This window comes from Lissotriton helveticus, chromosome 1_1, assembly GCF_964261635.1.
Source record: "Lissotriton helveticus chromosome 1_1, aLisHel1.1, whole genome shotgun sequence".
Lineage (NCBI taxonomy): Eukaryota > Metazoa > Chordata > Amphibia > Caudata > Salamandridae > Lissotriton > Lissotriton helveticus.
The window spans coordinates 64,087,727-64,115,724 of NC_136057.1; the positions used below are offsets into that span (position 1 = coordinate 64,087,727).

At 49.3% G+C, this 27,998-nt stretch overlaps 1 protein-coding gene across 1 annotated transcript in view; it reads left to right on the forward strand.

The window, feature by feature from the left end:
- The window catches only part of LOC144825800 (uncharacterized), a 40,016-nt gene extending 32,359 nt beyond the window's left edge, over positions 1–7,657 (forward strand). The window contains exon 3 of the mRNA XM_078684181.1: positions 4,742–7,657. Within this exon, the coding sequence (XP_078540307.1) occupies positions 4,742–5,739 (998 nt within the window). The 3' untranslated portion in view covers positions 5,740–7,657. The remainder of the gene's footprint in view (positions 1–4,741) is intronic.
- Positions 7,658–27,998: the final 20,341 nt, after the last annotated feature.

Below are 27,998 nucleotides of genomic sequence, written 5' to 3' on the forward strand. Positions count from 1 at the left end.
CAGAGACATTCTAGCTTCTGCTAGAGCTCCATCAACCATCAAAACGTACAAGCTAAAGTGGAAGTGTTTTTGTCATTGGTGCGCTGCATCCGATATCCATCCAGTCAACTCCACTCCGGAGCAACTTTTGCCTTTCTTTTTGAGCCTCGCTCAGTCTGGTCTCTCTCATACCACCTTGTGAGTCTTTCTAGCAGCTATTTCGCGTTTTCGACACAATGGTTCAACGTCTCTCTGCTCATCCAGAATAATCCGACAGTTCTTTAAAGGTCTCTTCAGGAAGTTTCCTCCTATTAGGCGCCCTCCTCCGGCATGGCACCTCAACGTGGTGTTGTCACAGCTTATGAAGCCTCCTTTTGAGCCAATTCACAGGGCAGACATCAAGTTTCTTACCTGGAAGGTTGCATTGCTTTTGGCCTTAACATCTTCTCGTCGTGTAAGCGATCTTCACGCTTTCACAATCAAGCCTCCGTATTTGCAATTTAAGCCCGATGGAGTGTCTCTTCGTACCAAGCCCTCGTTTTTGCCGAAAGTACCTACTGATTTCCATTTGAACGAACCTGTCTTCTTAAAGACTTTTTTCCCGGATCCAAGATCACCGGCAGAACAACGACTACATTCTTTAGACATCAAACGTTGTCTAAAGTTTTACATTTCAAGGACTACCCCTTTCCGCAAATCCGATCAACTGTTTGTAGCATATGGAAGGATGCGGAGGGGACACTCAGTGACAAAACAAACAATTGCAAGATGGCTCTCAGCAGCTATATCCTTCTGTCACCAACAAGCTGGCAAGCCTTTACAGTGTTCAGTAAAGGCACATTCGACGAGAGCGATGGCGTCATCCACCGCTTTGTTTGCTGGGGTGCCTCTACACCAGATTTGCCGGGCGGCGACATGGTCCAGCAGGCACACCTTTATCAGACATTACTGTTTGGATTCCATCAACGAAGCGGATACCGCAGTGGGGCAAGCAGTGCTTCGTCATCTCTTTAAATAAGGTGAGCCTCTGTTCCCTCCTCCTTTTCTTTCTGTGATTGTTATATGCTTTTAAGCTATATGTTTTGCCTTCAACTTTGAGAATCTGTTAGCAATCCCAGTTCTAAGGAGTTACTGCTATCTATTCTATTCAAGTATGTGAATCTATGAAAGACACCCCTAATACTGGAGAAGAACAATTGTTACTCACCTGTAAACAGGTGGTTCTCCAGTATTGGTGTCTTTCATAGATTCACATGCGACCCACCCATCCTCCCCTCAGAGGCTCTCTTCTCCTCATGCGCTATTATTACTAGTGCTACGAAAATCTGAGGGCTTGAGCTTCTGAGGAGAAGGTTCTAGAGGGTGCTTGAGCCTGATTGGATGCAGTTTGGACTAACATAATGACACTGATATGTTACAAATGAGTTTTTCTCTTTATAATGTATTCCTATGGAAGTACCATTGTAGAGGTTTTTACAGTATGTATTATCTCTATTTTATTATGTATTATGTTATCACTTATGTTATATTACCATTATTGCTATTTTTATGTACCGTGGGACTCCCACTTCGACGACGGGGAATATTCAAGCATGTGAATCTATGAAAGACACCAATACTGGAGAACCACCTGTTTACAGGTAAGTAACAATCGTTCTTCCCTTCTTGCCTTGACTGGTGAACAATTTATTTGAACAAGTCTTTGGCGACCGAGTCACTAAAGACATCCAGATTATCATGAGGCAAGGAGGAGTTATGTGTAGCTTGCTTTTTGAAGCGAGTTAGGCTTCCCTGATCTATCTGTGCCTCCTTTCCCAGCAATGCTTCCCGCTCTTTCGTAGCACATATATTTCCATTATCCAGATCAGCCAATGTCATGAAGTATCTGCGTCTCTTGAACACAAGTCATGTTTTCTGTATTGGGCTCCCCTATTCTCATGTTCATTGGCTTGTGTCTGATTTTATGTTGATATCTTAGAAACGGAAATATGTCAATTCTACATGAACTGTAATTTAAGTCCCTCCTGGGGCAAAATTATAAGCCAAGGTTGTGGATATTTAGTTCATCCATTGTCAGTTAATGTTGTGATGATTAAATAATCATATCTCGCCTTGCTCTATCACCTTTCTCTTCCTATGTGGTGAGTTATCTTTTTGTCTTCCATTTGCTATTTCCTGTCTTTCTCTTCCTCTGTTTGTGCCTCTTGCTTTTGTTTTTCCTTTTTTATGATATTCCATTGTCCGTCCTTGTCTCAGTAACCCGTACTCAGCGGAAAAAGTGGCAAGTAGGTTTTTTTCTAGGTAGTTGCTAGCAGAGTCGTCTGATTCACCTTCTGAGCTTGATTCCTCTGTCAGCAGTTCATGTCGTCTTTGTGTCAATGGAATTTTGACTGCTCTCCTTACTTATTCGTATCATCTTACAAAGTTTAAGACTCTTCCAGGACAGTAGTCTTGCTTTTCCTTTTAAAATTTTCTCTTTTGTAGCTGTTACCTCTTTCTTATCACTTGTTCATCATTCTCGTTGTCCTTAAGTTCAGCTCTTAGTTTCAAGTGCAACAAATGCGAGGTTGGAGAACTCCATCAGACTGCAGACTTAGAACTGTAACAAAAAAAAAAGTTAGCAGGCCTTTTCCATCTATGAACTCATGATCTGGAACAACATCCTTGTATCCATCAGGACCGCCCGACATTGCTCCCGTTTAGGAAAGAGTTGAGGACTCCCTTCTTTAAAAATAATTTATGCTCATTTTTGGCTCTAGCTTCAGGCTAGGTTTGCAGTATAGAAATAACATATGAATACATACATAAAGAAGCTGGCCTAGCCTACATTAACGTTTGAATACTTTTGAAAAAACTCTTGTGAAAATGTTCATGGGAGAGTTGAGAATGGTTATCCCACCAGAGCACCCCTGGCATCCAGTTAAGATTTTAATGTTGTCTTATCAAGTGTAACAATTCCACCTTTTAAGCCACCACATCACTGCAAGCCTTAATGTAGATAGTTGTGTACCTAGTAGCAGTCACTTCCTCAAACAGTTAGCAAACTCCACACCCCATAAGTAGATGAACAGTTCCTGCAAGTTTACAAAGACAAAGTTAAATATGCATCCAGTGTTAAACATGCACTCATGCTCTACATTATCAGAATTGAAAATGTATGAAAAATAAGAAATTTTTTTACCAGCACAATTTGGCATATGATTTTCTACTCGTGCGGAGACTAGTGGTGGGCGGAATTTGTGTAGTTTTGTTACACAAAACTCGGCAAAAAAAATCTCTGTGAGCACACAGAGATCTGCAAACACGCGGAGTTGCTTCTTCTGCCCGTTCACAATGCTTTTTTCCTGTTCGCGAACGCTGACTGCGTGCTCGGGGGGAAATATCTCGCGAACACACATTTTGAAAGCGCGAACAAGCAAAAAATACCACGAAGCCGCAGATCACGGAAGTTTTGTCAATTCCACGTTTTACACGGAACTCGAAAATACCCAAATTCCACAAATTCCGCAAGCGGAACTGAATTTTCCGCCCAGTCCTAGTGGAGACACCACATAGAAATATCATAGGCTGAGTCCACGTGTGATAAAGATGCAACCGTGGCTTTTCAACCCAACATAGCTCTAGTAGATATTTGTAAAGCAGAAACATGTGGTTCTGTGCATCCTTTCATAAAATATTTCTCTGGTGACATCAATGCAAGGAAGAAGCCCAGAAGTGCTTAATTGTTCTAAGCATATTAGTAACTCAATTAGCCATTCTTTCCTTTCAAACAATCAATCAATCAGCGGTTTATAGAGCACGCTACTCACCCGCGAGGGTCTCAAGGCGCTGGGGGAACGGGGGTGGGAGGGAGCAGCTCCAGGTCAGTCGAAAAGCCAGGTCTTGAGGTACTTCCTGAACATGTGGAGCCTTGGGGAGCGTCTGATGTTGACCGGGAGCTCGTTCCAGGATTTTGCTGCGATGTAGGAGAAGACTCTCCCGCTGGTTCTGTTTCTGCGGATGCGGGGGACCTCTGCCAGGACGAGGTCAGTGGAGCAGAGTTTCCTCTTCGGTACCTGGAGACACACTCGGTCGTTGAGGTATGTGGGTCTGATGTTGTTGAGTGATTTGTAGGCGTGGGTGAGGAGTTTGAAGATGATCCTCTTCTCGACGGGGAGCAAGTGGAGGCTTCATAGGTGCTGGGTCATATGTTCGTGGCGTGGTGTCCCTAGAATGAGCCTGGCTGCGGCGTTCTTGACCTTACAGATTCTTTTAAGTTATTGCACAACCTGTGATGTGCCACAGATGCTGCAAATGGAAAATGTTACTCTCTTGAAAAATACTGTCAATTTGTCATGTTGACGGCTCACATGCATCACCCACTTGCTGTATGGTTGGAAAGTATATAGGTTGCTCAGATTAAGCAGTTTATTTTTTTTATTTTACACATATAAGCAGTTGTACTCCGATGGAGAACACAACACAATGATTTTAATTGAAGTCTGCGCGCTGATGCATTATGCCTTTCTTGTATGGGATTACGAGTCGTTCTCCAGATCAAAACTCAATCTTTAAATAATTTGTTTTTAGTAGTCAGAACCCTACCCATGAGAGATCACCACATGTGAACTGTAGTACTACAAGCAACAAATGATTGTTTACAGGTAGTAACATTTTCTTTCCTTCCTAGATATTACTGTCCACATTTTTCATATTATAACCGTGCATTTCTTTCAAGAAATATTTCCCATGTATAATTTTCAGTGTTCTTTTCATTCTGCAGCACAGCAGTCGCAGACAGAAAGTATGAAGAGGAATGAGAAACGTAAAGCTTCTGGAGGAAGGAAGAATTTTGCTTATAAAATGAATGATAGAAAACACCAAGGAATACACATGAGGGAGAATTTTAACAATAAAACACTACTTGCAAGGCAGAAAAGAATAAGCACCAGCCTAAGAGCTTTTGCCTCTGCTGAGTGTAAGAAGACATTTACTGGAAAGACGCGTTTTTTACTGCATGAACAAACACACACAGATCCCTACACTGAGCATGAAATGAGGTTTGATGATAAGGCAACACATGAAAAAACTCACAGTGGAGAGCGGCCCTTTCACTGCAATATCTGTGAGAAAAGTTTTACTCAGAAGGGACATCTTCTAAAACATCAAAGAATACACACAGGAGAGAGACCTTATCACTGCACTCTGTGTTCCAAGAGTTTTTCTCGGAAGGGGACCCTTGTACGGCATCAAAGCGTGCACACAGGAGAGAGACCTTATCTCTGCACTGTGTGTTCCAAACCCTTTTCTCAGAAGACAAACCTTGTACTACATCAAAGAACTCACACAGGAGAGAGGCCTTATCACTGCACTGTGTGTTCCAAGTGCTTTGCTCGTCAGACAAACCTTGTGCTGCATCAAAGAACTCACACAGGAGAGCGGCCTTATCACTGTACTGTGTGTGAGAAGAGGTTTTGTCGGAAGGCGACACTTGTACGGCATCAAAGCATACACACAGGACAGAGGCTTTATCCCTGCACTGTGTGTAGCAAGAGCTTTGATCTTAAGGCAACCCTTGTACGCCATCAAAGCGTACACACAGGAGAGAGGCTTTATAACTGCACTGTGTGTTCCAAGAGGTTTTCTCAGAAGGCGACCCTTGTACGCCATCAAGTCACACACACAGGACAGAGGCTTTATCACTGCACTGTGTGTAGCAAGAGCTTTGATCTTAAGGCAAGCCTTGTACGCCATCAAAGAGCACACAGGCGACGGCCATGACGCCGCACGGGATATGGAAGCTGCTGTAAACAAAAGGTGGTGCTCAGCAACCTCAAGTAACACATACAAGATGGAAGCCTTCTCGAAGCACTGCCAAAAAACCTTCATTTAAAAAAAAGAAATGTGATCTTTTACATCATCTAAGAATCTACAGCTGAAGTTAGACCTCCTATGACATCTAATGATCCTTCCGGGCTGAGTTCCTCCCTTTTCTCTGAACGTCAGAAGAGTTTTGAGTTAAAGGACAAACTCTAACGTTCGCAGTGCCTCCAAACAGAATGTAGGTTCTTCAACGTCACTAACGTCACTTCACCAAGCAACGAACTTCACAGAGGCTGCTTCACTGCAAATTAAACCTGTCCGACTCTCATGAAATGTGTGCAGTGTTGAGGACATGTTACCAAGAGTGGATCATAAACTGTCCTGATAGACATAACTTCTAGGATTCAACAAACAATTATTGAAAGACCGGAGTACATGGGAAAAAGAAACTAGGAGAAGAAATAGGAATCAAAAACCACTTGAGGACAAAAAAAATATAAACTCCTTTCATCACTAATGCAGGAACATCTACTCCCTATCAGTATCTTCAGACCGGCTGTGTAAATATTCTGTACAACCCATCCAGGCCGAGAGATCAAAGAGGATTCATGGCTGTCCAGATTCTAACAACTTACAAAGGTGGCACCAACCATATAATTCTGCAGTTTCAACTGCCGAGACCGTTACACAATTCGTATTGTTTTGAGATGGTTTATTCTGGTGAGAATTTTTTTGGGGGGGATAATCAATTTTATTATCATTTTGTAAAACAAACAAAAAGACAGCATACATCTTACACAGTAAAGCCAATTCCATCTCCAACAGACAGTAAAAAAAAAAACACTGTTAGGGCAGGAGTATTTATGCAAGCCACCCAAACAGGAAAGAAACACCCCGTTACACGGGAGAGCCAAAGCTGGCAATTTAAAACAGTAGGTTCAGCCATTTGCCCCAAACCCTATGGAACCTTTCTGGAGAACCATGTCTCTGAAAGAGTGGTTCCTCCTGGGCCCCGCACCAGTCCACTCCCGGCGCCACTTTCACAGGGTAGAGGGGTTGGGCTGGGCCCAAGCCGCTGCAATATTTCATTTAGCCACAGCGACCGCCGTTCCCAGAAAATGTTTGTCTGCTCTAGAGCCGTCCAAACCATCAAATACACACAGGAGAAGACGTAAGGGATCGTGTGGAACCTGCCAACCCAAGGTCTGTGTGAGCTCAGATTCCACCTCGGACCAGAATGGGTCAAGACCTGGGCAAAGCAGACCATATGGTAGAAGTCGGCCAGGGTTTGGCCGCTATTCTGGTGAAAATTAAATACCCAAAAACTAACTTTCACATACAATACAAAACAAAGCAGATTGTCAGATAAAGACACTGTAAGGAGTATTTCATTGCATGCTGTGATGTGTTTTGTGAGGTCAGTTGTGTCCTGTTCTAGTGTGAGGGGTGAGATTGACAACTAGACAAAGGACACTGCCACAGTGAGCTGTTTGCCAATAAAACTTTGCTAATAAACTAGTCTGCCTGCCTGTTTCATGTGGCGATGAGACGGGAAATACTTCAAACTCATCAGGGCGTTCAGAGTGTCTATTTCTAGCCTGGTGATTAGTCTGTCCTGGAAGAGGGTGGGCAGGAACTTACGCTCCCCTGCAGCCCTCCCACCACCAGCCCCTCAGATGTGAGGTATTCCAGTGTGTAGTTCACTCCATCACTGTGTTTATTAGAGTAATGCAAGTACAATTTGCATTGTTGATGTTTCCAAAGACAACTTTTAACATTTAATAGTGTAATTGCTTTGGGAACACCTTTGTCCCTTGGACCTTTTCCTTCACTGAGCGTATTGGTTGGTTTAAAATAGTCTGATAACTCTGGACTCTCTGCCATCTGTGAGCGCACAAGGCTTGCCTCCAAACCATTATATCGAAGCAACAGCACTAGTGTATGGAGTCTGAAGCATCCTTGTGAACGCTGTGTCCCCCACAAGATCAACTAGTGGTCAGCAGTGACCATGTGTGATGAGTTTCCTTTAGGGCCCACTGAGCTCTCCCTCATTTTAGCCACACTGTATGTGACCATGGAGCAAGAGACAGACTGATGCCTGCTGCTAGGTTTTGTGCGAGGCTCCTATGGAGTCACTCAGATTCCAGTACCCAGGTTGCCACCCACATTTGGGTGAGTGCTCGGAGCTTGCTGTGGTTGGTAGCAAGCCCTGGATCTGCAGTGACATGTGTGGGTCTCCAGGAATGAACAAAGTGGTAACGGTGGCATGTATGTGTGTGCAATGATGAGACGCCCTGGGTGCTAAGTGAATGATGAGAGTAGGAATTGGGGGCCTCAGCTGAAGCTGTGATACTGGATTATTGTCACGAGCAAGTCAGTGGGTCACAAGATTGTTACAGCTGCGTTGGAACAATTACGGCATATCAGGCAGACATAACATTTTATTCTGGTTACATAGGCCATAAAAGTACAAGTTACAAGCAAATTAGACTCAAATTTCATTTATTAAAACACATAGATAAACACATTCAGGATCTCAACAAATATAAACATGGTATAAAATGTTGATAACTTAAATCCCACGACCAAGACCAAAGCCCAATCCATTAGCAGTATCTTTTCCTAATTATAGGTGACCCTTTCATGAAACTGATCACAGCAATGCAAATGTCAGGTGGGTCAAGGTGCTGCAGAAATCTAAAACCTCCCTGAAAAGAAGTAAAACTATGAGGAAATAAAAAAAATGCTTTCTCACTGATTTATAAAGGGCTCAGAAAAGCAGAAAGGGCAATGTGCTTTGCCGTAACTAAGGGCAGGAGGAAGGTTCTCAAACCAAACCCCTTGATGTGGGAAAGCAAAGAGAAAATGCAGGGACCACAATCAAAGCCTGCTCAAATAAAACCTATGTTGGGCCTTTTAATACAAGAGAAGTAAAATTCCAGCTTGTTGCCAGATGTTGAAGCAAGGTAATTTGCCAGAGAGGGAAGCTGAGCGGCTTGCTGCTGTGCAAACACTGCGCCTGGTCCTAAAATGGCGGCTTTATCTGATCTCTAGCTGAGCGGGCAAAATGGTTGGGGTTCTTAAAAAGCTCTGAAGCTCCCAGCCTACTAAAGTGCGGTTAAAACACCCTAGTTAAGGAATAACCAGAATGATCCAAGGTCAGTCATTCCTGAATAATGCATTTAGAGAATCCTAGCGCCAGAGTTTGCTAAATTTTTAACCATAATAACAGTGTGGCCAGACCCAGGATATGCCACACAAAATGTAAGCACACTCCCTAGTGACAGAATAAAATTGGTGCGCCCTGTGGCATCATCAAGAGTCTTCGGAGAATAATGCTCTCTGCTGTTTGGAGTCTAGAGCTATCACACATTCTCTAAACACCGGCCCCATACGAGGCTATCGAAAGACACTTTGCTTTATATAAAGTGATCATTTCCCTCACTGGCCTATGACCTAACTGCGCTGCTGAGTGAAAATGTGCTTCCACGGTTCTGTTAGTTTGTTGTACCGTCAACACCATCAAGAACTCCCAGTTAGTTTGTCGATTGAAGGGCAACCCCAAAAAACAACAAGCATTTGCAATGCAATATTTCTCATATTCGCGAGAGTTGTGCACTCATACCCGCGTGCTTGTGGGCCTGTGTGCACTCATGCCTGTGTGCTTGCAGGTCTGTGTGCACTCATGCCTGAGTGCTTGCTGGCCTGTGTGCACTCATGCCTGCGTGCTAGCTGGCCTGTGTGCATTGGATGCCTGCGTGCTTGTGAGCTTGTGTGCACTCATGTCTGCGTGCTTGAGGGCCTGTGTGCACTCATGCCTGCATGCTTGCGGGTCTGTGTGCAATCATGCCTGCGTGCTTGCTGGCCTGTGTGCAAACATGCCTGGATGCTTGCTGGCCTGTGTGCACTGGATGCCTTCGTGTTTGCGGGCCTGTGTGCACTCATGCCTGCGTGCTTGCAGGCCGGTGTGCAGTCCTGCCTGCGTGCTTGTGGGCCTGTGTGTGCTCATGCCTGCGTGCTTGCTGGCCTGTGTGCGCTCATGCCTGCGAGCTTGCGGGCCTGTGTGCACTCATCTCTGCGTGCTTGCGGGCCTGCGTGCACTCATGCTTGCGGGCCTGTGGGCACCCATGCCTGCGTGCTTGCGGGCCTGTGTGCACTCTGGCCTGTGTGCACTCATGCCTGCATGCTTGCTGGCCTGTGTGCACTCATGCCTGCATGCTTGCTGGCCTGTGTGCACTGGATGCCTGCGTGTTTGCGGGCCTGTGTGCACTCATGCCTGCGTGCTTGCAGGCCTGTGTGCAGTCATGCCTGCGTGCTTGTGGGCCTGTGTGTGCTCATGCCTGCGTGCTTGCTAGCCTGTGTGCGCTCATGCCTGCGAGCTTGCGGGCCTGTGTGCACTCATCCCTGCGTGCTTGCGGGCCTGCGTGCACTCATGCTTGCGGGCCTGTGGGCACCCATGCCTGCGTGCTTGCGGGCCTGTGTGCACTCTGGCCTGTGTGCGCTCATGCCTGCGTGCTTGCGGGCCTGTGTGCACACATACCTGCATGCTTGCTGGCCTTGTGCACTCATGCCTGCGTGCTTGCGGGCCTGTGTGCACTCATGCCTGCGTGCTTGCGGGCCTGTGTGCACTGGATGCCTGCGTGCTTGAGGGCCTGTGTGCACACATGCCTGCGTGCTTGCTGGCCTGTGTGCACTCATGCCTGCGTGCTTGCGGGCCTGTGTGCACTCATGCCTGCGTGCTTGAGGGCCTGTGTGCACTCATGCCTGCGTGCTTGTGGGCCTGTGTACACTCATGCCTGCGTGCTTGCTGGCCTGTGTGCACTGGATACCTGCATGCTTGCTGGCCTGTGTGCACTCATGCCTGCGTGCTTGCAGGCTAGTGTGCAGTCATGCCTGCGTGCTTGTGGGCCTGTGTGTGCTCATGCCTGCGTGCTTGCTGGCCTGTGTGCGCTCATGCCTGCGAGCTTGCGGGCCTGTGTGCACTCATCCCTGCGTGCTTGCGGGCCTGCGTGCACTCATGCTTGCGGGCCTGCGGGCACCCATGCCTGCGTGCTTGCGGGCCTGTGTGCACTCTGGCCTGTGTGCACTCATGCCTGCATGCTTGCTGGCCTGTGTGCACTCATGCCTGCATGCTTGCTGGCCTCTGTGCACTGGATGGCTGCGTGTTTGCGGGCCTGTGTGCACTCATGCCTGCGTGCTTGCAGGCCTGTGTGCAGTCATGCCTGCGTGCTTGTGGGCCTGTGTGTGCTCATGCCTGCGTGCTTGCTGGCCTGTGTGCGCTCATGCCTGCGAGCTTGCGGGCCTGTGTGCACTCATCCCTGCGTGCTTGCGGGCCTGCGTGCACTCATGCTTGCGGGCCTGTGGGCACCCATGCCTGCGTGCTTGCGGGCCTGTGTGCACTCTGGCCTGTGTGCGCTCATGCCTGCGTGCTTGCGGGCCTGTGTGCACTCATGCCTGCGTGCTAGCTGGCCTGTGTGCATTGGATGCCTGCGTGCTTGTGAGCTTGTGTGCACTCATGTCTGCGTGCTTGAGGGCCTGTGTGCACTCATGCCTGCATGCTTGCGGGTCTGTGTGCAATCATGCCTGCGTGCTTGCTGGCCTGTGTGCAAACATGCCTGCATGCTTGCTGGCCTGTGTGCACTGGATGCCTTCGTGTTTGCGGGCCTGTGTGCACTCATGCCTGCGTGCTTGCAGGCCGGTGTGCAGTCCTGCCTGCGTGCTTGTTGAGGTTCCGTGACGATTTTACTCGTGTTTATAATCATTGTCGTAAATACATAATTTTGGTATCAGTGAACCGCAAATGATCCATTTAGTATATCCTGGTGTTTTCGCTATGCTACGAGCAAGAGCACTCCTGTTACCAACACATTTGTGATTTACCCATGGCATCCATCTTAGAACACGGAAGCCATTTTGTATTCCTTGCCCTCACATAGTCAATGGACACGCAATGACTTCTTTTTATTTAAGGACACGTAGGCCTTAACCGGCGATTCACCTTGCTAGTGACACGTGCACCTTAGGCCAGCAACGCTGTGGCAGCATGACTCGGGAAGAACTGCCTCCCCAGCCTGAGGCCAGTCCTGCTATACTGGTTCTTGTGTTCGTTGGCCTGATCATGATTAGGCGGCCGAAGCTGGTAACCGTGCCCATTTACGACCCACAAACATTTCTTATCCTGTCTTTCTATCTTCTGCACCTGGCTCTGCTCCTTTCCTTCTGGGCCTTTATTAGGGGGAGGTAACGAAATTTACGATGAGGCGGTCCGGGTCTTGAATGAAGAATTGACATGGGATTATGATGGACTAGTGGGAACCCCTCATTTGTAATGTTTTGACATCAGATACTGTTGACGATCCCTGTGCAACGCCAAATATTTATTGTTTAAGACACGAATGTTTAGAACTGTGGTAACATGTAAAGAATTTGCCTGAAGCCCAATATTTAGTATATAAGGAGCAACCCTCTTTGTACAAATTGAACAGGCTCCTAGATACTGCCCATGTGTAGTTTCTGTGACTTCTGTGTCCCTGCAGTAATAAACCTTTGGTCTTTGACGCCACCATCGAGAAGCCCGTGTTTCTGTTTGTTTGTGCACCGAGACAGGTGGAACTCCGGGGTCTTCGGGTGTTATCCCTGACACCTCTGGACGGAACCAAAAAGTCCAGAACTCCAATTGGCGCCCAACGTGGGGCGACGTCATTCGGTACCGGTCCAAAAGCCTGAAGAGTTCGAGGAGCTTCGTGTGAAGATTTCAGAGGGAGGCGCCCCACTTCATCGATCCCGGCATATCGCAAAAGTGGCCCCGACGTTCTCTTCCACGAGGGTTCCCGTTCAGACGGCTGCAGTGGTCCGTTGCCTTGACCGTCGCCCTGTCTTGGACCCGAGGTGCAGTCCTCAGTACGGCGAAACGCGACGGGTTTCTCCTTGGTGACGTCTTCAGTGCCTCAGTTAAGTATTCAGTGGTTGCTAGTTGGTTATTTTGTAAGGGTTGCTCCTATTTGGATAATCCTTTTAGTTCTCAGTTCAGTTCAGTTCTGTAAGGTTATCACTGGTTATTCTGGTTACGATAATCATTCTGTTCAGTTCAGGTATCGATACATTTGTCAGTTCTGGTAGGCCTAAGTTCTTGGTTCGAGTGCGCATCTTTTCTGTTTGTGTCTTGTTTGTTTTGTGTTCCGGATTATAAAATGGTAAGTCGGAAAAATTGTATGTTGTCTTGTTTTAGTTGCAACAGCGATTCCCAGTTGGAGGACTCGTGTTTGGTTCCCCCGATTGGAACTCCCCTTTATGATCTTTATTGCAAGTTTGGTGTGGGCCCTATCTCTTATAACGAGATATGGATCCACTACACAGAGAAAGATGGTGTCCTTAGTTGGCCACTACATGGTAGTTTTGAACCTGAAGTTCTCGATAATCTAGAAAGAAGGTTGTTTAAGAAGAAAGCCCGGCCGGCAATGTTTGATTCTTTCCGTTATTGGCGAAAAGAATCTAAACAGAGAGAAATTAAAAAGTTGAAGAAAGAACAGAAAGAGCAAGAGTTGACTTTAGAACAGTCTGCTAGGCAGCTGCAACTCAACGAGTCTGAGAAAGCGATGGAGGTGGCCGATAGAGAGCGTAATTTAGCGATAGACAAGTGCTATCCTGCTTTACCATCGAGTACGGCTAAGATAGTAGAGGACCCTGAAAAGGATCCCCTGTTGTCTTACTTGTTACGATCATCCCCCACCGTATGCACAGGGTGCTACGGCTCCACCTATACCGAATGTTCAATTACCGGTTGCTGGACAACCTGGTGTCCCTGTTCCCGCTCCCCTGAATCAAGTTCCTGTACCTCCTGTGGTCAATATTAATGTTCCTTCGACAACCCCTCTTCTAGGGTTGCCGGCTTCTTTACCTATGCCTGTGTCGCTCACACCTGCTACTTCACAAGCTATTTTTCCTGCTACTCCTACTGTTCCTGATCTATCTGTTCCAACTACTACTCTATTCACTGCCTCTGCTAATATTATGACTCCGCTTTCTGTTCGTCGAAGAATCACTGATTCTGTCTCTAATATTTTATCTCCCTTCTATAAAACTCTGATTAAGACTCCTACCTCTGACTCTGTGCAGAGACGTAGTCAGCTTCCCAGTACTGAAGAAAGAGGAATACTAGATTCCACTGCTCTTAGATGGGTTTCGAAAGTTGGAAGATATAATGTACAAGATGTATTAGATACATTTATGCAATGGAACGAACCGACACAACGATATGTGTTCGATGAAATGTGTTTCCTTCTACGTGAGGAATTGAAAGAGGATGACCCTGAATCAAATCTAGGAGAATTAATTAATGTTCAGAAAGAGTTTGCTGCAGGTATGATAGTTGGACAAAATATAAAAGAAGCGATGGAACTGATTTTAAGTTATAGGAATGACTCATCCCTTCGTTCACCGAGAGAATTAGAGAAACGTAGTACGAAACAAAATCGTCAATATCCAATGAGAGAGGTTCCACCAATTTGGCGTGAAGCTGTGCAAGCTAATGCAAACCTTGGTATTGCAGCCGCTCCGGCCCAATTCCAGAGAGTCTGGATACATATTCCATGGAAGCAAGCTGAAGTATTAGCAGTGAAACAGGCCTTGCCAGATCCGCGTAAAAATCCTGCAGGGTACTACAAAGAGTTGGCTCAAACAGTTGACGCTTGTGTATTGAATCTTGCTGACATAGATCTGCTATTTGGTAATGTAGTACCGCAACCAATTTGGGCTAAAATTCGTAAAGAGAATCATCCAGTTGCCCTAGGTGGTGACTGGGCAGCTATAATTGCAGCGGATGGTCAACAAATAGGTGGTTCCAAACCTGAACCTTTAATTGCTAATTTGCCTGGTAGAATAATCGATTTAATGAAAACCTTGATGCCAGCATTGCGCGTTAACTGGGACAAATTGTCCGCGTGCAAACAGAAGAAAGACGAAAGCGTCTCCGACTTTTTCACAAGATTCGAAGAGACTTTCGTGGATCATAGTGGTCAGGATATGAGCACAGAAGGAGGTCAGAGATTATTTGTTGATAAATTTGTGCACAATCTGTTGCCAGAACTCAGTGGTAAATTAAAGAATTCTGAAAGTGCGTGGGCTGTCTCTACGACTGCGCAAATACTTGCGACTGCTCAGTACTATGAAAATAGGGATAAAGAAGAGAAGGAAAAATCAGATAAAAAAACGAAAGATTTAAAAACTAAAGTACTTTTACAGCAAGCTTATCCGCCTCGCATGAATCAGACGAATATGCAGCAAGGGTCATATCAAAGAACGGATTATAATTTTCAAAGGCCACAATACCAATGGAATCAATGTGCTTATTGCAAAAAGGAAGGTCATTACAAAAGTGAATGTCCAGTTCGAACGCAAAATAATGCTGCGGCAGCTCAGAGAGGTCGTGGTAGTTCTATGCAAAACTCTAGAGGTCGAGGACGAGGTGCTATGCCTCCGCAGACGAGTGATCGCCCCTCTAATTATTTCGACCAGCGAAATGGACAATCTGCCCAACAGAATAGGTCTCCACAGTATCATGTCGAAGACTATTATGAAGCTAGTGAGGAAGTTCAGCAAAGTGAGTACTAGGACAGCCATGGACAAAGAGAGGGAGTAGTATCAGTTCCAGTAGATCAGAGTGGGCCTTATGTCGCAGTAGCAACATCAGGTATAGTCGAACCGTTTCTGTTGGATACTGGTGCAGCAAAAAGTTCTATCATACATGCGAAACTCCCTGGCGCACCTTTGTCTGGCTCAACAAACGTTTCAGTAGGTTTTTCGGGCGCCCCTGTTCACAACCCTGTTTCTGGTCCTTTGTCTATTTCTGTTGGACCCCGTCAATTGAAAGCACCCCTGATTTTGACGACAGGTTGTAACGAAAATCTGCTTGGTTTAGACTTGTTAAAACGCCTGTACGCGACATTGTACTGTTCTCCAGCAGGAGTACAGCTTACGTTGGGTAAAAGAATAATCTCTCCGATGTACTTGTCGATGGATGCGCTCCCACCAGAGCTGCGTTCACTCCCTGATACTATTTGGGCGACTGGTCCTAATGATGTAGGTCTATTGGAAATTCCACCCTATGTAGTAACTTTGAAAGCAAATGTTAAACTTCCACGAATTCCACAATACAGAATCTCTAGTGAAGGTGATCGTGCGCTCCTACTGATAGTACAAGACCTGATCAAGAAAGATGTTGTAGAAGAGACTAGAGGTAATGTCTGTAATAGTCCTGTACTGCCTATTTTGAAACGAACTGACCCTACAAAGCCTCCAGTATATAGGTTCGTAATTGATCTTAGAGAGGTTAATAAAATTGTGATCCCACAGTTTCCTGTGGTTCCAGACATTACTGCATTGTTAACGTTGATTCCTGCTACAGCAGCATGGTTTTCAGTTGTCGACTTGAAAAATGCCTTTTTCAGCATTCCGATAGCCGAGGAAAGCAGAGATATCTTCGGTTTCTCTCTAGGAGGACGAAGTTTCAGATTTAAACGCGCTCCACAAGGTTATTGTGAAAGCCCATCCATTTACAGTCAAGCATTAAAAAGCCAGTTAGAGTCCTTCGTACTTCCTAGTGGTTCTGCTTTAGTACAGTATGTCGATGATCTTCTAGTGGCTGCCGATGACAAGGAAACTTGCAAAACAGCTACGATTTCTTTATTGCATCACTTGTCAGATTTGAATCACAAGGTGTCACCTTCAAAAATGCAATACTGCTGCCAAGAAGTGACCTACCTAGGTCATCTCTTGTCAAAGGAGGGAAGGAAGTTGACCCCAGAGAGAATAAAAGCAATTACACAGATGAACGTTCCTAGCACGCAGAGAGAAGTACGTGCCTTTTTGGGTATTACCTCATATTGTAGGCAATGGATCCCAAATTTTTCTCTTCTAGCAAAACCATTGGTAGCCTTGACTGGGAAAGGTGTTCCGAGTCCGGTACCATGGTCTGCTGAATGTCAGCAGAGTTTTTCTGAGTTACGAAATGCACTGTGTTCAGCACCTGTATTGGGTACACCCGACTACAGTAAGCCATTCACGCTCTATGTCCACGAGAGAGAAGGTTGTGCATTGAGTGTTTTGACGCAGAAATTTGGTGATAAACAACGCCCTTGTGCGTATTTTTCATCAACATTAGATCCAGTAGCTAGAGCATTGCCTAGTTGCTTGAGAGCTACAGCCGCAGCTGCAGCTTCCATTCGACAATCTGCTGGTTTAGTAATGAACAACATGCTAGTAGTTATGGTTCCTCATGCTGTGGATACACTCATGAACCGAACCAAGACGCAACACCTTACCAGTGCTAGATTATCAGGTTATGAACTGACACTGTTAGCTAGTCATATTCAGATCAAAAGATGCAATGTATTGAATCCAGCAACATTGTTGCCGACTAGCCAAGAGTCGAGTGATTCCGAACCACACGACTGTTGTTTCAAAACTGAGGAAGAAACAAAAGGACGAATCGATCTAAAAGACACTCCGTTGTCAGATCCAGATGGCACGTTGTATGTTGATGGGTCTTGCTTCAAATTGGAGAATGGTGATGTGACTGCTGCTTATGCAGTAACAACTTTGAGTACGATTGTGGAGACTGCAAGAGTGAGTCAGAATTCTGCCCAGGCTGCAGAATTGATCGCGCTAACAAGAGCGTGCGTTTTAGCTAAGGGAAAGAGAGTGAATGTGTTCACAGATAGTCAGTACGCGTTCGGCGTGGCCCATAGTTTTGGCCGTTTGTGGAAAGAAAGAGGTTTCATTACGTCCCATGGGACTAAGATTCAACATGGTCAGCTAGTTAATGACTTGTTGGAATCTCTAACCTTGCCGACTGAAGTTGCGATTGTGAAATGCAGTGCTCATAAAGCAATCACGGATGATGTTGGTCGTGGGAATGCTTTTGCTGATGAGATTGCAAAACAGACAGCTAGAAATATGATGAGTAGAATGTATGTTGCAACGTCTGCAAGATGGATTTCTGAGTCTGGAATGTGTGAGAACACAGTGGAAAGCGTGAAGGAAATTCAGAAAGAGGCGACTGAGGAGGAAAAACTTGCATGGAGAGAGAGCACGGGTAAATTGGACTCGAGTGGGTGTTGGATTGACTTGTCGGAACAACAGCGTTGGATGTTGCCTGATGCGTATGTGCTTGCAGTAGTAACGATGGCACATGGAACAGCGCACATCAGTTCAAAAGGGATTTGTAAGATGTTGGCTCCGGTCTGGAAGAATGACGGGATTAGTAAGTGTGCAGAGAGAGTGGTGAGAAATTGTATGGTATGCTTGATGCATAATCCTGGCAAGGGAATCCCCACACCTGCAGGTCACTTCGCTCCTCCTTCCTGCCCCTTTGAGGTGATCCAGCTAGACTTCATTCACATGGATCGTTGCAATAATCTGAAATACGTCCTAGTGGTAGTTTGTGCTTTCTCCAGATGGATCGAAGCATACCCACTGAAGGACAATACTGCCTTATCCACTGCCAAAATTCTTCTTAAAGAATACTTCCCCAGATACGGAAAGCCACGGATTGTATGGTCAGACAACGGAAGTGAGTTCGTAGGGAAAGTTATGCAGAGTGTGTGTGCCGGCCTAGGGATTAGACAGAAATTTCATAGTGCGAATCATCCCCAGTCCGCGGGTTTAGTCGAGGGTTACAATGGCACCCTTAAACTGAAACTCGCTAAGATACAAGCATCCACGGGTTTGTCCTGGCCAGACGCATTGCCTTTGGCTTTGCTATCAACAAGAGCAACTGTACATTCTAGAGTAGGGCTTAGTCCTTACGAAATAGTTTTTGGCCGTCCTGCAAATGTTTGGGGGGTACCTAGACCGAAAGAATTTAAGCAGCTGGAATACCCAATGTTAATTGATTACCTTTTCGACTTGACTGCTAAATTGAGTCTTATTCACCAACAGGTTTTCGATGCATTGCCAAAGCCACCGGAGAGTCCAGGCCATCAGCTGAAACCGGGTGATCAGGTGGTCATCAGAAATTTTGCAAGAACAAAAAATCTTCAGCCCAGATTCATTGGCCCTTTCCAAGTCCTGCTAGCAACGAGAACTGCTATTCGTGTGGCCGGAAGGAAAAATTGGATCCATACGACACATGCTAAACGTGTGCCTCTGCCATTTCCTTACGACAACTGGGTAAAGAAAGGAATCGGTGCCTCTGAAACGGAACAAGTCCCCAGGTTCATACCTTTCAGCGATGCAGAACTAATCACGGATTCACCAAATTCTGACTCTCCTCCTGAAACTGCTCTTTTGAACCCTGAACATTTGTCATCCACACCCAAAGAACATTTGCCATCTGCGAACGTGAACATTGCAATGTTAGCTGAAAATACATTGTTTCCAGATCAGACAGCTCCTGCAAAACTGAGATACAACTTACGTTCTCGCAATATGGACAAATAAAGCAGGAAACTGCCTATTTTCAGATTTGAATTTGCTATACATTGCCTCCAGCCAGGAAGTTTGCTAATACTTTGTATTGTTTCTTTTTGTTTTAAAATTGCCTTGCCGTCTGGGTAGCCGTAGGGTCGTGGCTGTGTGCCTAGTTGAATCTGCGGGGGTCAGACACAAGGTCGATCTTTCTGTTAGTTCTGGGAACTCCCAGGGCTGATAGAGGCATTTTCATCTACGTACACATCATCAGTGGTCGCGAACGGTCGTAGAAGATGGAGCTTCCTGAGCTACAACGAGAAAATGTAATTTATGTTCGCAGAAATAGACTGTACAGAATACTACACAGCAAATGCTTTCTAATGCAATGTGCAGTTACATTTTTAATTGTTTTGATAACGTTGGTGGGTGGAATCGTCTTTGGTGTACATTTGATTTTTATGCCAGTAACTACAGTACCTTCCCTTGATCCTACTACTTCTACGGTTTCTTCTATGCATTCTTTTCACTCATTTCCTGAACACGAACAAGCTCAACGCTCAGAATTTATTAACAATACATTTGTACAGCTCTTGCATCAACACCAACTGATAGTTAATACTACAGACTGCTGGGTGTGTGGCTTGATACCCCACACTATGGATAAAGGCATTCCCTATCTAGTCTTGCCTTTCAGCTATAATGGATCATTTCAGGCCTTTCAGACCATTTTTTCATATGCCCTTGAGACCTATCCTCCGCGTCCACCACGGTCCACTAAATACAACTCAGCCAACAAAGCTTTAGTCCAGGGAATTATTGACATGATTAAAGACGTCAATAATACTCCATCTTATCCTAGAGATGAATTACTGGTGTATTTGAGTTGGAACTCTACAGAGTATCGCCTTAGTTTGGGAGAAAGCAAGCGTAAAAGCTCCACTTCAGTTTGGGTCGTGCCTCACCGAGGTCAGGTCTGTTTGCAAGGAAATGGGAGAAATCCGAGAGCTCAGCTAGGGAGGAGTGAGTGCGTTGAGACTTACGTATTTCCGTCTAACTCCTCCCCTGCCTTTCTGACTGCTAGGGGTACCTACTTCATTTGTCAGGACAGAGCATATACATGGCTGCCTGCTGACTTTTCAGGTTCATGTTATATTGCTCGATTGTTACCCCCGACATACACTGCTTCTTCAGATTATCACAAAACCAGAGTAGCAAGAGGTGTCTTCAGCAAGGAAGATACCGCTGGTCAAGAAGCTGGAGACTTTTTCAAAGGTTTCCTTCCGTTTTGGGGGCCTATGGCCAATAGTAGAAATCTTCGTCAACTAACACGGGTAGTTGAATCTACTATTACAGAAACTGCTGGTGCCCTTAGTAACTTAACAGCTGAGCTTCAGGCGGATCGTCTCATGACGTTGCAGAACCGTATGGTTCTAGACGTAATACTTGCAGATCGAGGTGGGGTATGCAGAATGATCCAATCAAGCTGCTGTGTCTTTATTCCAGATAATGCTCCAACAGTCTATGAAGCAATCTCTAAGCTACATAAGATTTCCGACTCTATACACGTAGATAAGGGAAACTGGTCCTTCATGGAGTGGTTTTGGACTCTGGTATCAGCGTGGGGATGGAAGGTTCTGATGGTCATTGGTGTCATCCTAGTATTTCTGTTCTCGTGCTGCCTTATTATCCAATGTGGTCCCGCTCTGTGTAGCCTCTGTGCTGCAACCTGTTTCAGAAAACCACCTACATTAGGAGAAAAGACACGAGACAGGATGATGACGCAACAACATGTTGCTGACCTAATGAGCATAGAATTAGACTCTGATATAGACTGAGTAATTGCCTATGTAAGGGCAAAAGGAGGGTCTGAGGTTCCGTGACGATTTTACTCGTGTTTATAATCATTGTCGTAAATACATAATTTTGGTATCAGTGAACCGCAAATGATCCATTTAGTATATCCTGGTGTTTTCGCTATGCTACGAGCAAGAGCACTCCTGTTACCAACACATTTGTGATTTACCCATGGCATCCATCTTAGAACACGGAAGCCATTTTGTATTCCTTGCCCTCACATAGTCAATGGACACGCAATGACTTCTTTTTATTTAAGGACACGTAGGCCTTAACCGGCGATTCACCTTGCTAGTGACACGTGCACCTTAGGCCAGCAACGCTGTGGCAGCATGACTCGGCAAGAACTGCCTCCCCAGCCTGAGGCCAGTCCTGCTATACTGGTTCTTGTGTTCGTTGGCCTGATCATGATTAGGCGGCCGAAGCTGGTAACCGTGCCCATTTACGACCCACAAACATTTCTTATCCTGTCTTTCTATCTTCTGCACCTGGCTCTGCTCCTTTCCTTCTGGGCCTTTATTAGGGGGAGGTAACGAAATTTACGATGAGGCGGTCCGGGTCTTGAATGAAGAATTGACATGGGATTATGATGGACTAGTGGGAACCCCTCATTTGTAATGTTTTGACATCAGATACTGTTGACGATCCCTGTGCAACGCCAAATATTTATTGTTTAAGACACGAATGTTTAGAACTGTGGTAACATGTAAAGAATTTGCCTGAAGCCCAATATTTAGTATATAAGGAGCAACCCTCTTTGTACAAATTGAACAGGCTCCTAGATACTGCCCATGTGTAGTTTCTGTGACTTCTGTGTCCCTGCAGTAATAAACCTTTGGTCTTTGACGCCACCATCGAGAAGCCCGTGTTTCTGTTTGTTTGTGCACCGAGACAGGTGGAACTCCGGGGTCTTCGGGTGTTATCCCTGACACCTCTGGACGGAACCAAAAAGTCCAGAACTCCATTGTGGGCCTGTGTGTGCTCATGCCTGCGTGCTTGCTGGCCTGTGTGCGCTCATGCCTGCGAGCTTGCGGGCCTGTGTGCACTCATCCCTGCGTGCTTGCGGGCCTGCGTGCACTCATGCTTGCGGGCCTGTGGGCACCCATGCCTGCGTGCTTGCGGGCCTGTGTGCACTCTGGCCTGTGTGCACTCATGCCTGCATGCTTGCTGGCCTGTGTGCACTCATGCCTGCATGCTTGCTGGCCTGTGTGCACTGGATGCCTGCGTGTTTGCGGGCCTGTGTGCACTCATGCCTGCGTGCTTGCAGGCCTGTGTGCAGTCATGCCTGCGTGCTTGTGGGCCTGTGTGTGCTCATGCCTGCGTGCTTGCTAGCCTGTGTGCGCTCATGCCTGCGAGCTTGCGGGCCTGTGTGCACTCATCCCTGCGTGCTTGCGGGCCTGTGTGCACTCTGGCCTGTGTGCGCTCATGCCTGCGTGCTTGCGGGCCTGTGTGCACACATACCTGCATGCTTGCTGGCCTTGTGCACTCATGCCTGCGTGCTTGCGGGCCTGTGTGCACTCATGCCTGCGTGCTTGCAGGCCTGTGTGCACTGGATGCCTGCGTGCTTGAGGGCCTGTGTGCACACATGCCTGCGTGCTTGCTGGCCTGTGTGCACTCATGCCTGCGTGCTTGCGGGCCAGTGTGCACTCATGCCTGCGTGCTTGAGGGCCTGTGTGCACTCATGCCTGCGTGCTTGTGGGCCTGTGTACACTCATGCCTGCGTGCTTGCTGGCCTGTGTGCACTGGATACCTGCATGCTTGCTGGCCTGTGTGCACTCATGCCTGCGTGCTTGCAGGCTAGTGTGCAGTCATGCCTGCGTGCTTGTGGGCCTGTGTGTGCTCATGCCTGCGTGCTTGCTTGCCTGTGTGCGCTCATGCCTGCGAGCTTGCGGGCCTGTGTGCACTCATCCCTGCGTGCTTGCGGGCCTGCGTGCACTCATGCTTGCGGGCCTGCGGGCACCCATGCCTGCATGCTTGCTGGCCTGTGTGCACTCTGGCCTGTGTGCACTCATGCCTGCGTGCTTGCTGGCCTGTGTGCACTCATGCCTGCATGCTTGCTGGCCTCTGTGCACTGGATGGCTGCGTGTTTGCGGGCCTGTGTGCACTCATGCCTGCGTGCTTGCAGGCCTGTGTGCAGTCATGCCTGCGTGCTTGTGGGCCTGTGTGTGCTCATGCCTGCGTGCTTGCTGGCCTGTGTGCGCTCATGCCTGCGAGCTTGCGGGCCTGTGTGCACTCATCCCTGCGTGCTTGCGGGCCTGCGTGCACTCATGCTTGCGGGCCTGTGGGCACCCATGCCTGCGTGCTTGCGGGCCTGTGTGCACTCTGGCCTGTGTGCGCTCATGCCTGCGTGCTTGCGGGCCTGGGTGCACACATACCTGCGTGCTTGCTGGCCTTGTGCACTCATGCCTGCGTGCTTGCGGGCCTGTGTGCACTCATTTCTGTGTGCTTGCGGGCCTGTGTGCACTGGATGCCTGCGTGCTTGAGGGCCTGTGTGCACACATGCCTGCGTGCTTGCTGGCCTGTGTGCACTCATGCCTGCGTGCTTTCGGGCCTGTGTGCACTCATGCCTGCGTGCTTGAGGGCCTGTGTGCACTCATGCCTGCGTGCTTGTGGGCCTGTGTACACTCATGCCTGCGTGCTTGCTGGCCTGTGTGCACTGGATACCTGCATGCTTGCTGGCCTGTGTGCACTCATGCATGCGTGCTTGCGGGCCTGTGTGCACTGGATGTCTGCGTGCGGGCCTGTGTACGCTCGTGCCTGTGTGCGCTCATGCCTGTGTGCTTGCAGGCCTGTGTGCGCTCATGCCTGCGTGCTAGCGGGCCTCTGTGCGCTCATGCCTGTATGCTTGCGGGCATGTGTGCGCTCATGCCTGCATGCTTGCGGGCCTGTGTGCGCTCATGCCTGCGTGCTTGTGGGCCTGTGTGCGCTCATGCCAGCGTGCTTCTGGGCCTGTGTGCGCTCATGCCTGCGTGCTTCTGGGCCTGTGTGCGCTCATGCCTGCGTGCTTGCAGGCCTGTGTGCACTCATGCCTGTGTGCTTGTGGGTCTGTGTTTACTCATGCCTGCGTGCTTGGTGGCCTGTGTGCACTGGATGCCTGCGTGCTTGTGGGCCTGTGTGCACTCATGCCTGCGTGCTTGCGGGTCTGTGTGCACTCATGCCTGCGTGCTTTCTGGCCTGTGTGCACTGGATGCCTGCGTGCTTGCGGGCCTGCGTGCACTCATGCCTGAGTGCTTGTGGGCTGTGTGCGCTCATGCCTGCGTGCTTGCTGTCCTGTGTGCGATCATGCCTGCGTGCTTGCGGGCCTGTGTGCACTCATGCTTGCGGCCCTGTGTGCACTCATGCCTGTGTGCCTGCGGGCCTGAGTGCACTCTGGCCTGTGTGCACTCATGCCTGCATGCTTGCGGGCCTGTGTGCGCTCATGCCTGTGTGCTTGCGGGCCTGTGTGCACTCATGCCTGCGTGCTTGCGGGCCTCTGTGCACTCATGCCTGCGTGCTTGCGGGCCTGTGTGCGCTCATGCCTGTATGCTTGCGGGCCTGTCTGCGCTCATGCCTGCGTGCCTGTGGGCCTGTGTACGCTCATGCCTGCGTGCTTGTGGGCTTGTGTGCGCTCCTGCCTGCGTGCTTGCGGGCCTGTGTGTGCTGCTTGCGGGCCTGTGTGCGCTCATGCCAGCGTGCTTCTGGGCCTGTGTGCGCTCATGCCTGCGTGCTTCTGGGCCTGTGTGCGCTCATACCTACGTGGTAGCGGGCCTCTGTGCGCTCATGCCTGCATGCTTGCGGGCCTGTGTGCGCTCATGCCTGTGTGCTTGCGGGCCTGTGTGCGCTCATGCCTGCATGCTTGTGGGCCTGTGTACGCTCATGCCTGCGTGCTTGCGGGCCTGTCTGCACTCATGCCTGTGTGCTTGCGGGCCGGTGTGCGCACATGCCTGTGTGCTTGCGGGCCTGTGTGCGCTGCTTGCGGGCCTGTGTGCGCTCATGCCAGCGTGCTTCTGGACCTGTGTGCTCTCATGCCAGTGTGCTTCTGGGCCTGTGTGCGCTCATGCCTGCATGCTTGTTGTTAGAAGGGGCGATCTCAGAGGGCCAGGTTGTGCTCACCCGACCACCCCAGGATCCACCTCTCCCACAGATCTTGCCGAGTATTATCGTGAGGTCCCCACCGGGGAGGACTTCGAGTCTAGGATCGTACACACTGAGCTCACACCACACTTACGAACGGACACCGCACCGTTGGATTTTAGTAACAAGTTCTTTATAAGGAGTAAAAAGAAAGTAGCACTCTTATGTACAAATGATCGAGGGATCACAAAGTCTTTGAGGGTTCAGGGAGAGGGAAGCGGGACAGTCTTAAGCCTTTGGGCCAGTACGAGGCGTACCCCGCGCACAGCTCTCAATCCTCGAGCCGGGGGGTACGGGAGATGATGGAAGTACTGGCTGCTTCACTCACGTTGAGTCGGCTCAAGTCGTGATGGTATCGTCGATGGTCCAGCTGGACCAGAGTACTCCTCGAGCCGCGACGAGGTCAGCAGGGCTCGAGCCGGAGAAGTTCTTGTGGAGCCGCGACAGCGTCAGCAGGGCTCTGATGGTTACGAGTTCAAGCTCGAGCCGCGACAGCATCAGCAGGGCTCCAAGGTCTTTGCAAGGTCAAGCCGCGACAGCGTCAGCAGGGCTCTGAGGTCTTTAGAGATGGCGAGCCGCGACAGCGTCAGCAGGGCTCTGATGTCTTAGAGATGGGGAGCCGCGACAGCGTCAGCAGGGCTCTGGTGGTTCAGTTCCGTGTTGCGAAGAAGGAGCCGTGACAGCGTCAGCAGGGCTCAGCGATACAAGGTTGAGTTCTTCTCAGGGTCAGCCGCGATCAGATCAGCAGGGCTTCAGGTCCAAGATACAACTGCCCGCTAGTTGTCGGGTGGGCCCTGATATAGTCCTTGGCCCTTTGATGTCCGGACCCTCGCAGGCGGAGGTCTCATGCCCTGGGGGGGCTGGTCGTTGGCGAGGTCCGGCGGTTGGCTCTTTGATCCTTGGAAGATGTGTCCGGGAATTCCCAGACGCCCAACAGGTCTGGAGCCAGCACTCAGGGAGGCCAGAGGGCAACCGAAACTGGCTCCCAGGGGGAGGCCAAAGGTGTGACAGATACCAGTCTCTCAGGGGAGGACGGAGGTGCCATCGAAACTCCCTGGCTTATCTCACTCGGGGAGCCCTTTACCCCCCAGCTGGGACTGGCGTGCCTTTGGAGTCTGGGTTTCGCTGGGGCCGTGGTCACGCTAGGCCCAGGAAGTCAGGGATCTCAGGAAGGGAAGATGGCTGCCGGGCCTTGTGGGTCATGCAGGTTTTAGGCGCTCGGAGCCGGGAGTGGGACGGGATAAGCGGGGCTAGTCGTCGGTTACGGGGTCTGGGCGTACAGGGAGCAGGACGACCAGGGGCTCGGGGTGCAGGCTACGCTAACGGGGTGCTGCGCAGGGAACTTAGGGTGCAGGGCTACGCTAAAGGGATGCTGAGGAACGGGGGGAACCACGCCACAAGGCCAGGTCCAACACTTGTGGGCCTGTGTGCACTCATGCCTGCGTGCTTGCGGGTCTGTGTGCGCTCATGCCTGTATGCTTGCGGGCCTGTGTGCGCTCATGCCTGCGTGCTTGCTGGCCTGTGTGCACTCATGCCTGCGTGCTTGCGGGCCTGTGTGCACTCATGCTTGCGAGCCTGTGTGCACTCATGCCTGTGTGCTTGCAGGCCTGTGTCCACTCTGGCCTGTGTGCGCTCATGCCTGGGTGCTTGCGGGCCTGTGTGCACTCTGGCCTGTGTGCGCTCATGCCTGGGTGCTTGCGGGCCTGTATGCGCTCATGCCTGCGTGCTAGCGGGCCTGTGTGCGCTCATGCCTGCGTGCTAGCGGGCCTGTGAGCGCTCATGCCTGCGTGCTAGCGGGCCTGTGTGCGCTCATGCCTGCGTGCTTGTGGGCCTGTGTGCGCTCATGCCTGTATGCTTGCGGGCCTGTGTTCGCTCATGCCTGTGTGCCTGTGGGCTTGTGTACGCTCATGCCTGCGTGCTTGTGGGCCTGTGTGCGCTCATGCCTGTGTGATTGTGGGCCTCTGTGCGCTCATGCCTGCGTGCTAGCGGGCCTCTGTGTGCTCATGCCTGCATGCTTGTGGGCCTGTGTGCGCTCATGCCTGTATGCTTGCGGGCCTGTGTGCGCTCATGCCTGCGTGCTTGTGGGCCTGTGTACGCTCATGCCTGCGTGCTTGCGGGCCTGTGTGCGCTCATGCCTGCGTGCTTGTGAGCCTGTGTGCGCTCAGGCCTGTATGCTTGCGGGCCTTTGTGCGCTCATTTCTGTGGGCCTGTGTACACTCATGCCTGCGTGCTTCTGGGCCTGTGTGCGCTGCTTGCGGGCCTTTGTGCGCTCATGCCTGCGTGCTTGTGGGCCTGTGTGTGGTCATGCCTGAGTGCTTGGGGGCCTGTGTGCACTCGTGCCTGCGTCATTGGGCGTTTGTCTGATAGACTTCTTGAAATCGGGTGCGCTTGTCCGCTCATGCCTGTGTGCTAGCAGGCCTGTGTGCGCTCATGCCTGCATGCTAGCGGGCCTGTGTGCGCTCATGCCTGCGTGCTAGCGGGCCTGTGTGCGCTCATGCCTGCGTGCTAGCGGGCCTGTGTGCGCTCATGCCTGCGTGCTTGTGGGCCTGTGTGCGCTCATGCCTGTATGCTTGCGGGCCTGTGTTCGCTCATGCCTGCGTGCCTGTGGGCTTGTGTACGCTCATGCCTGCGTGCTTGTGGGCCTGTGTGTGCTCATGCCTGTGTGCTTGTGGGCCTCTGTGCGCTCATGCCTGCGTGCTAGCGGGCCTCTGTGTGCTCATGCCTGCATGCTTGTGGGCCTGTGTGCGCTCATGCCTGTATGCTTGCGGGCCTGTGTGCGCTCATGCCTGCGTGCTTGTGGGCCTGTGTACGCTCATGCCTGCATGCTTGCGGGCCTGTGTGCG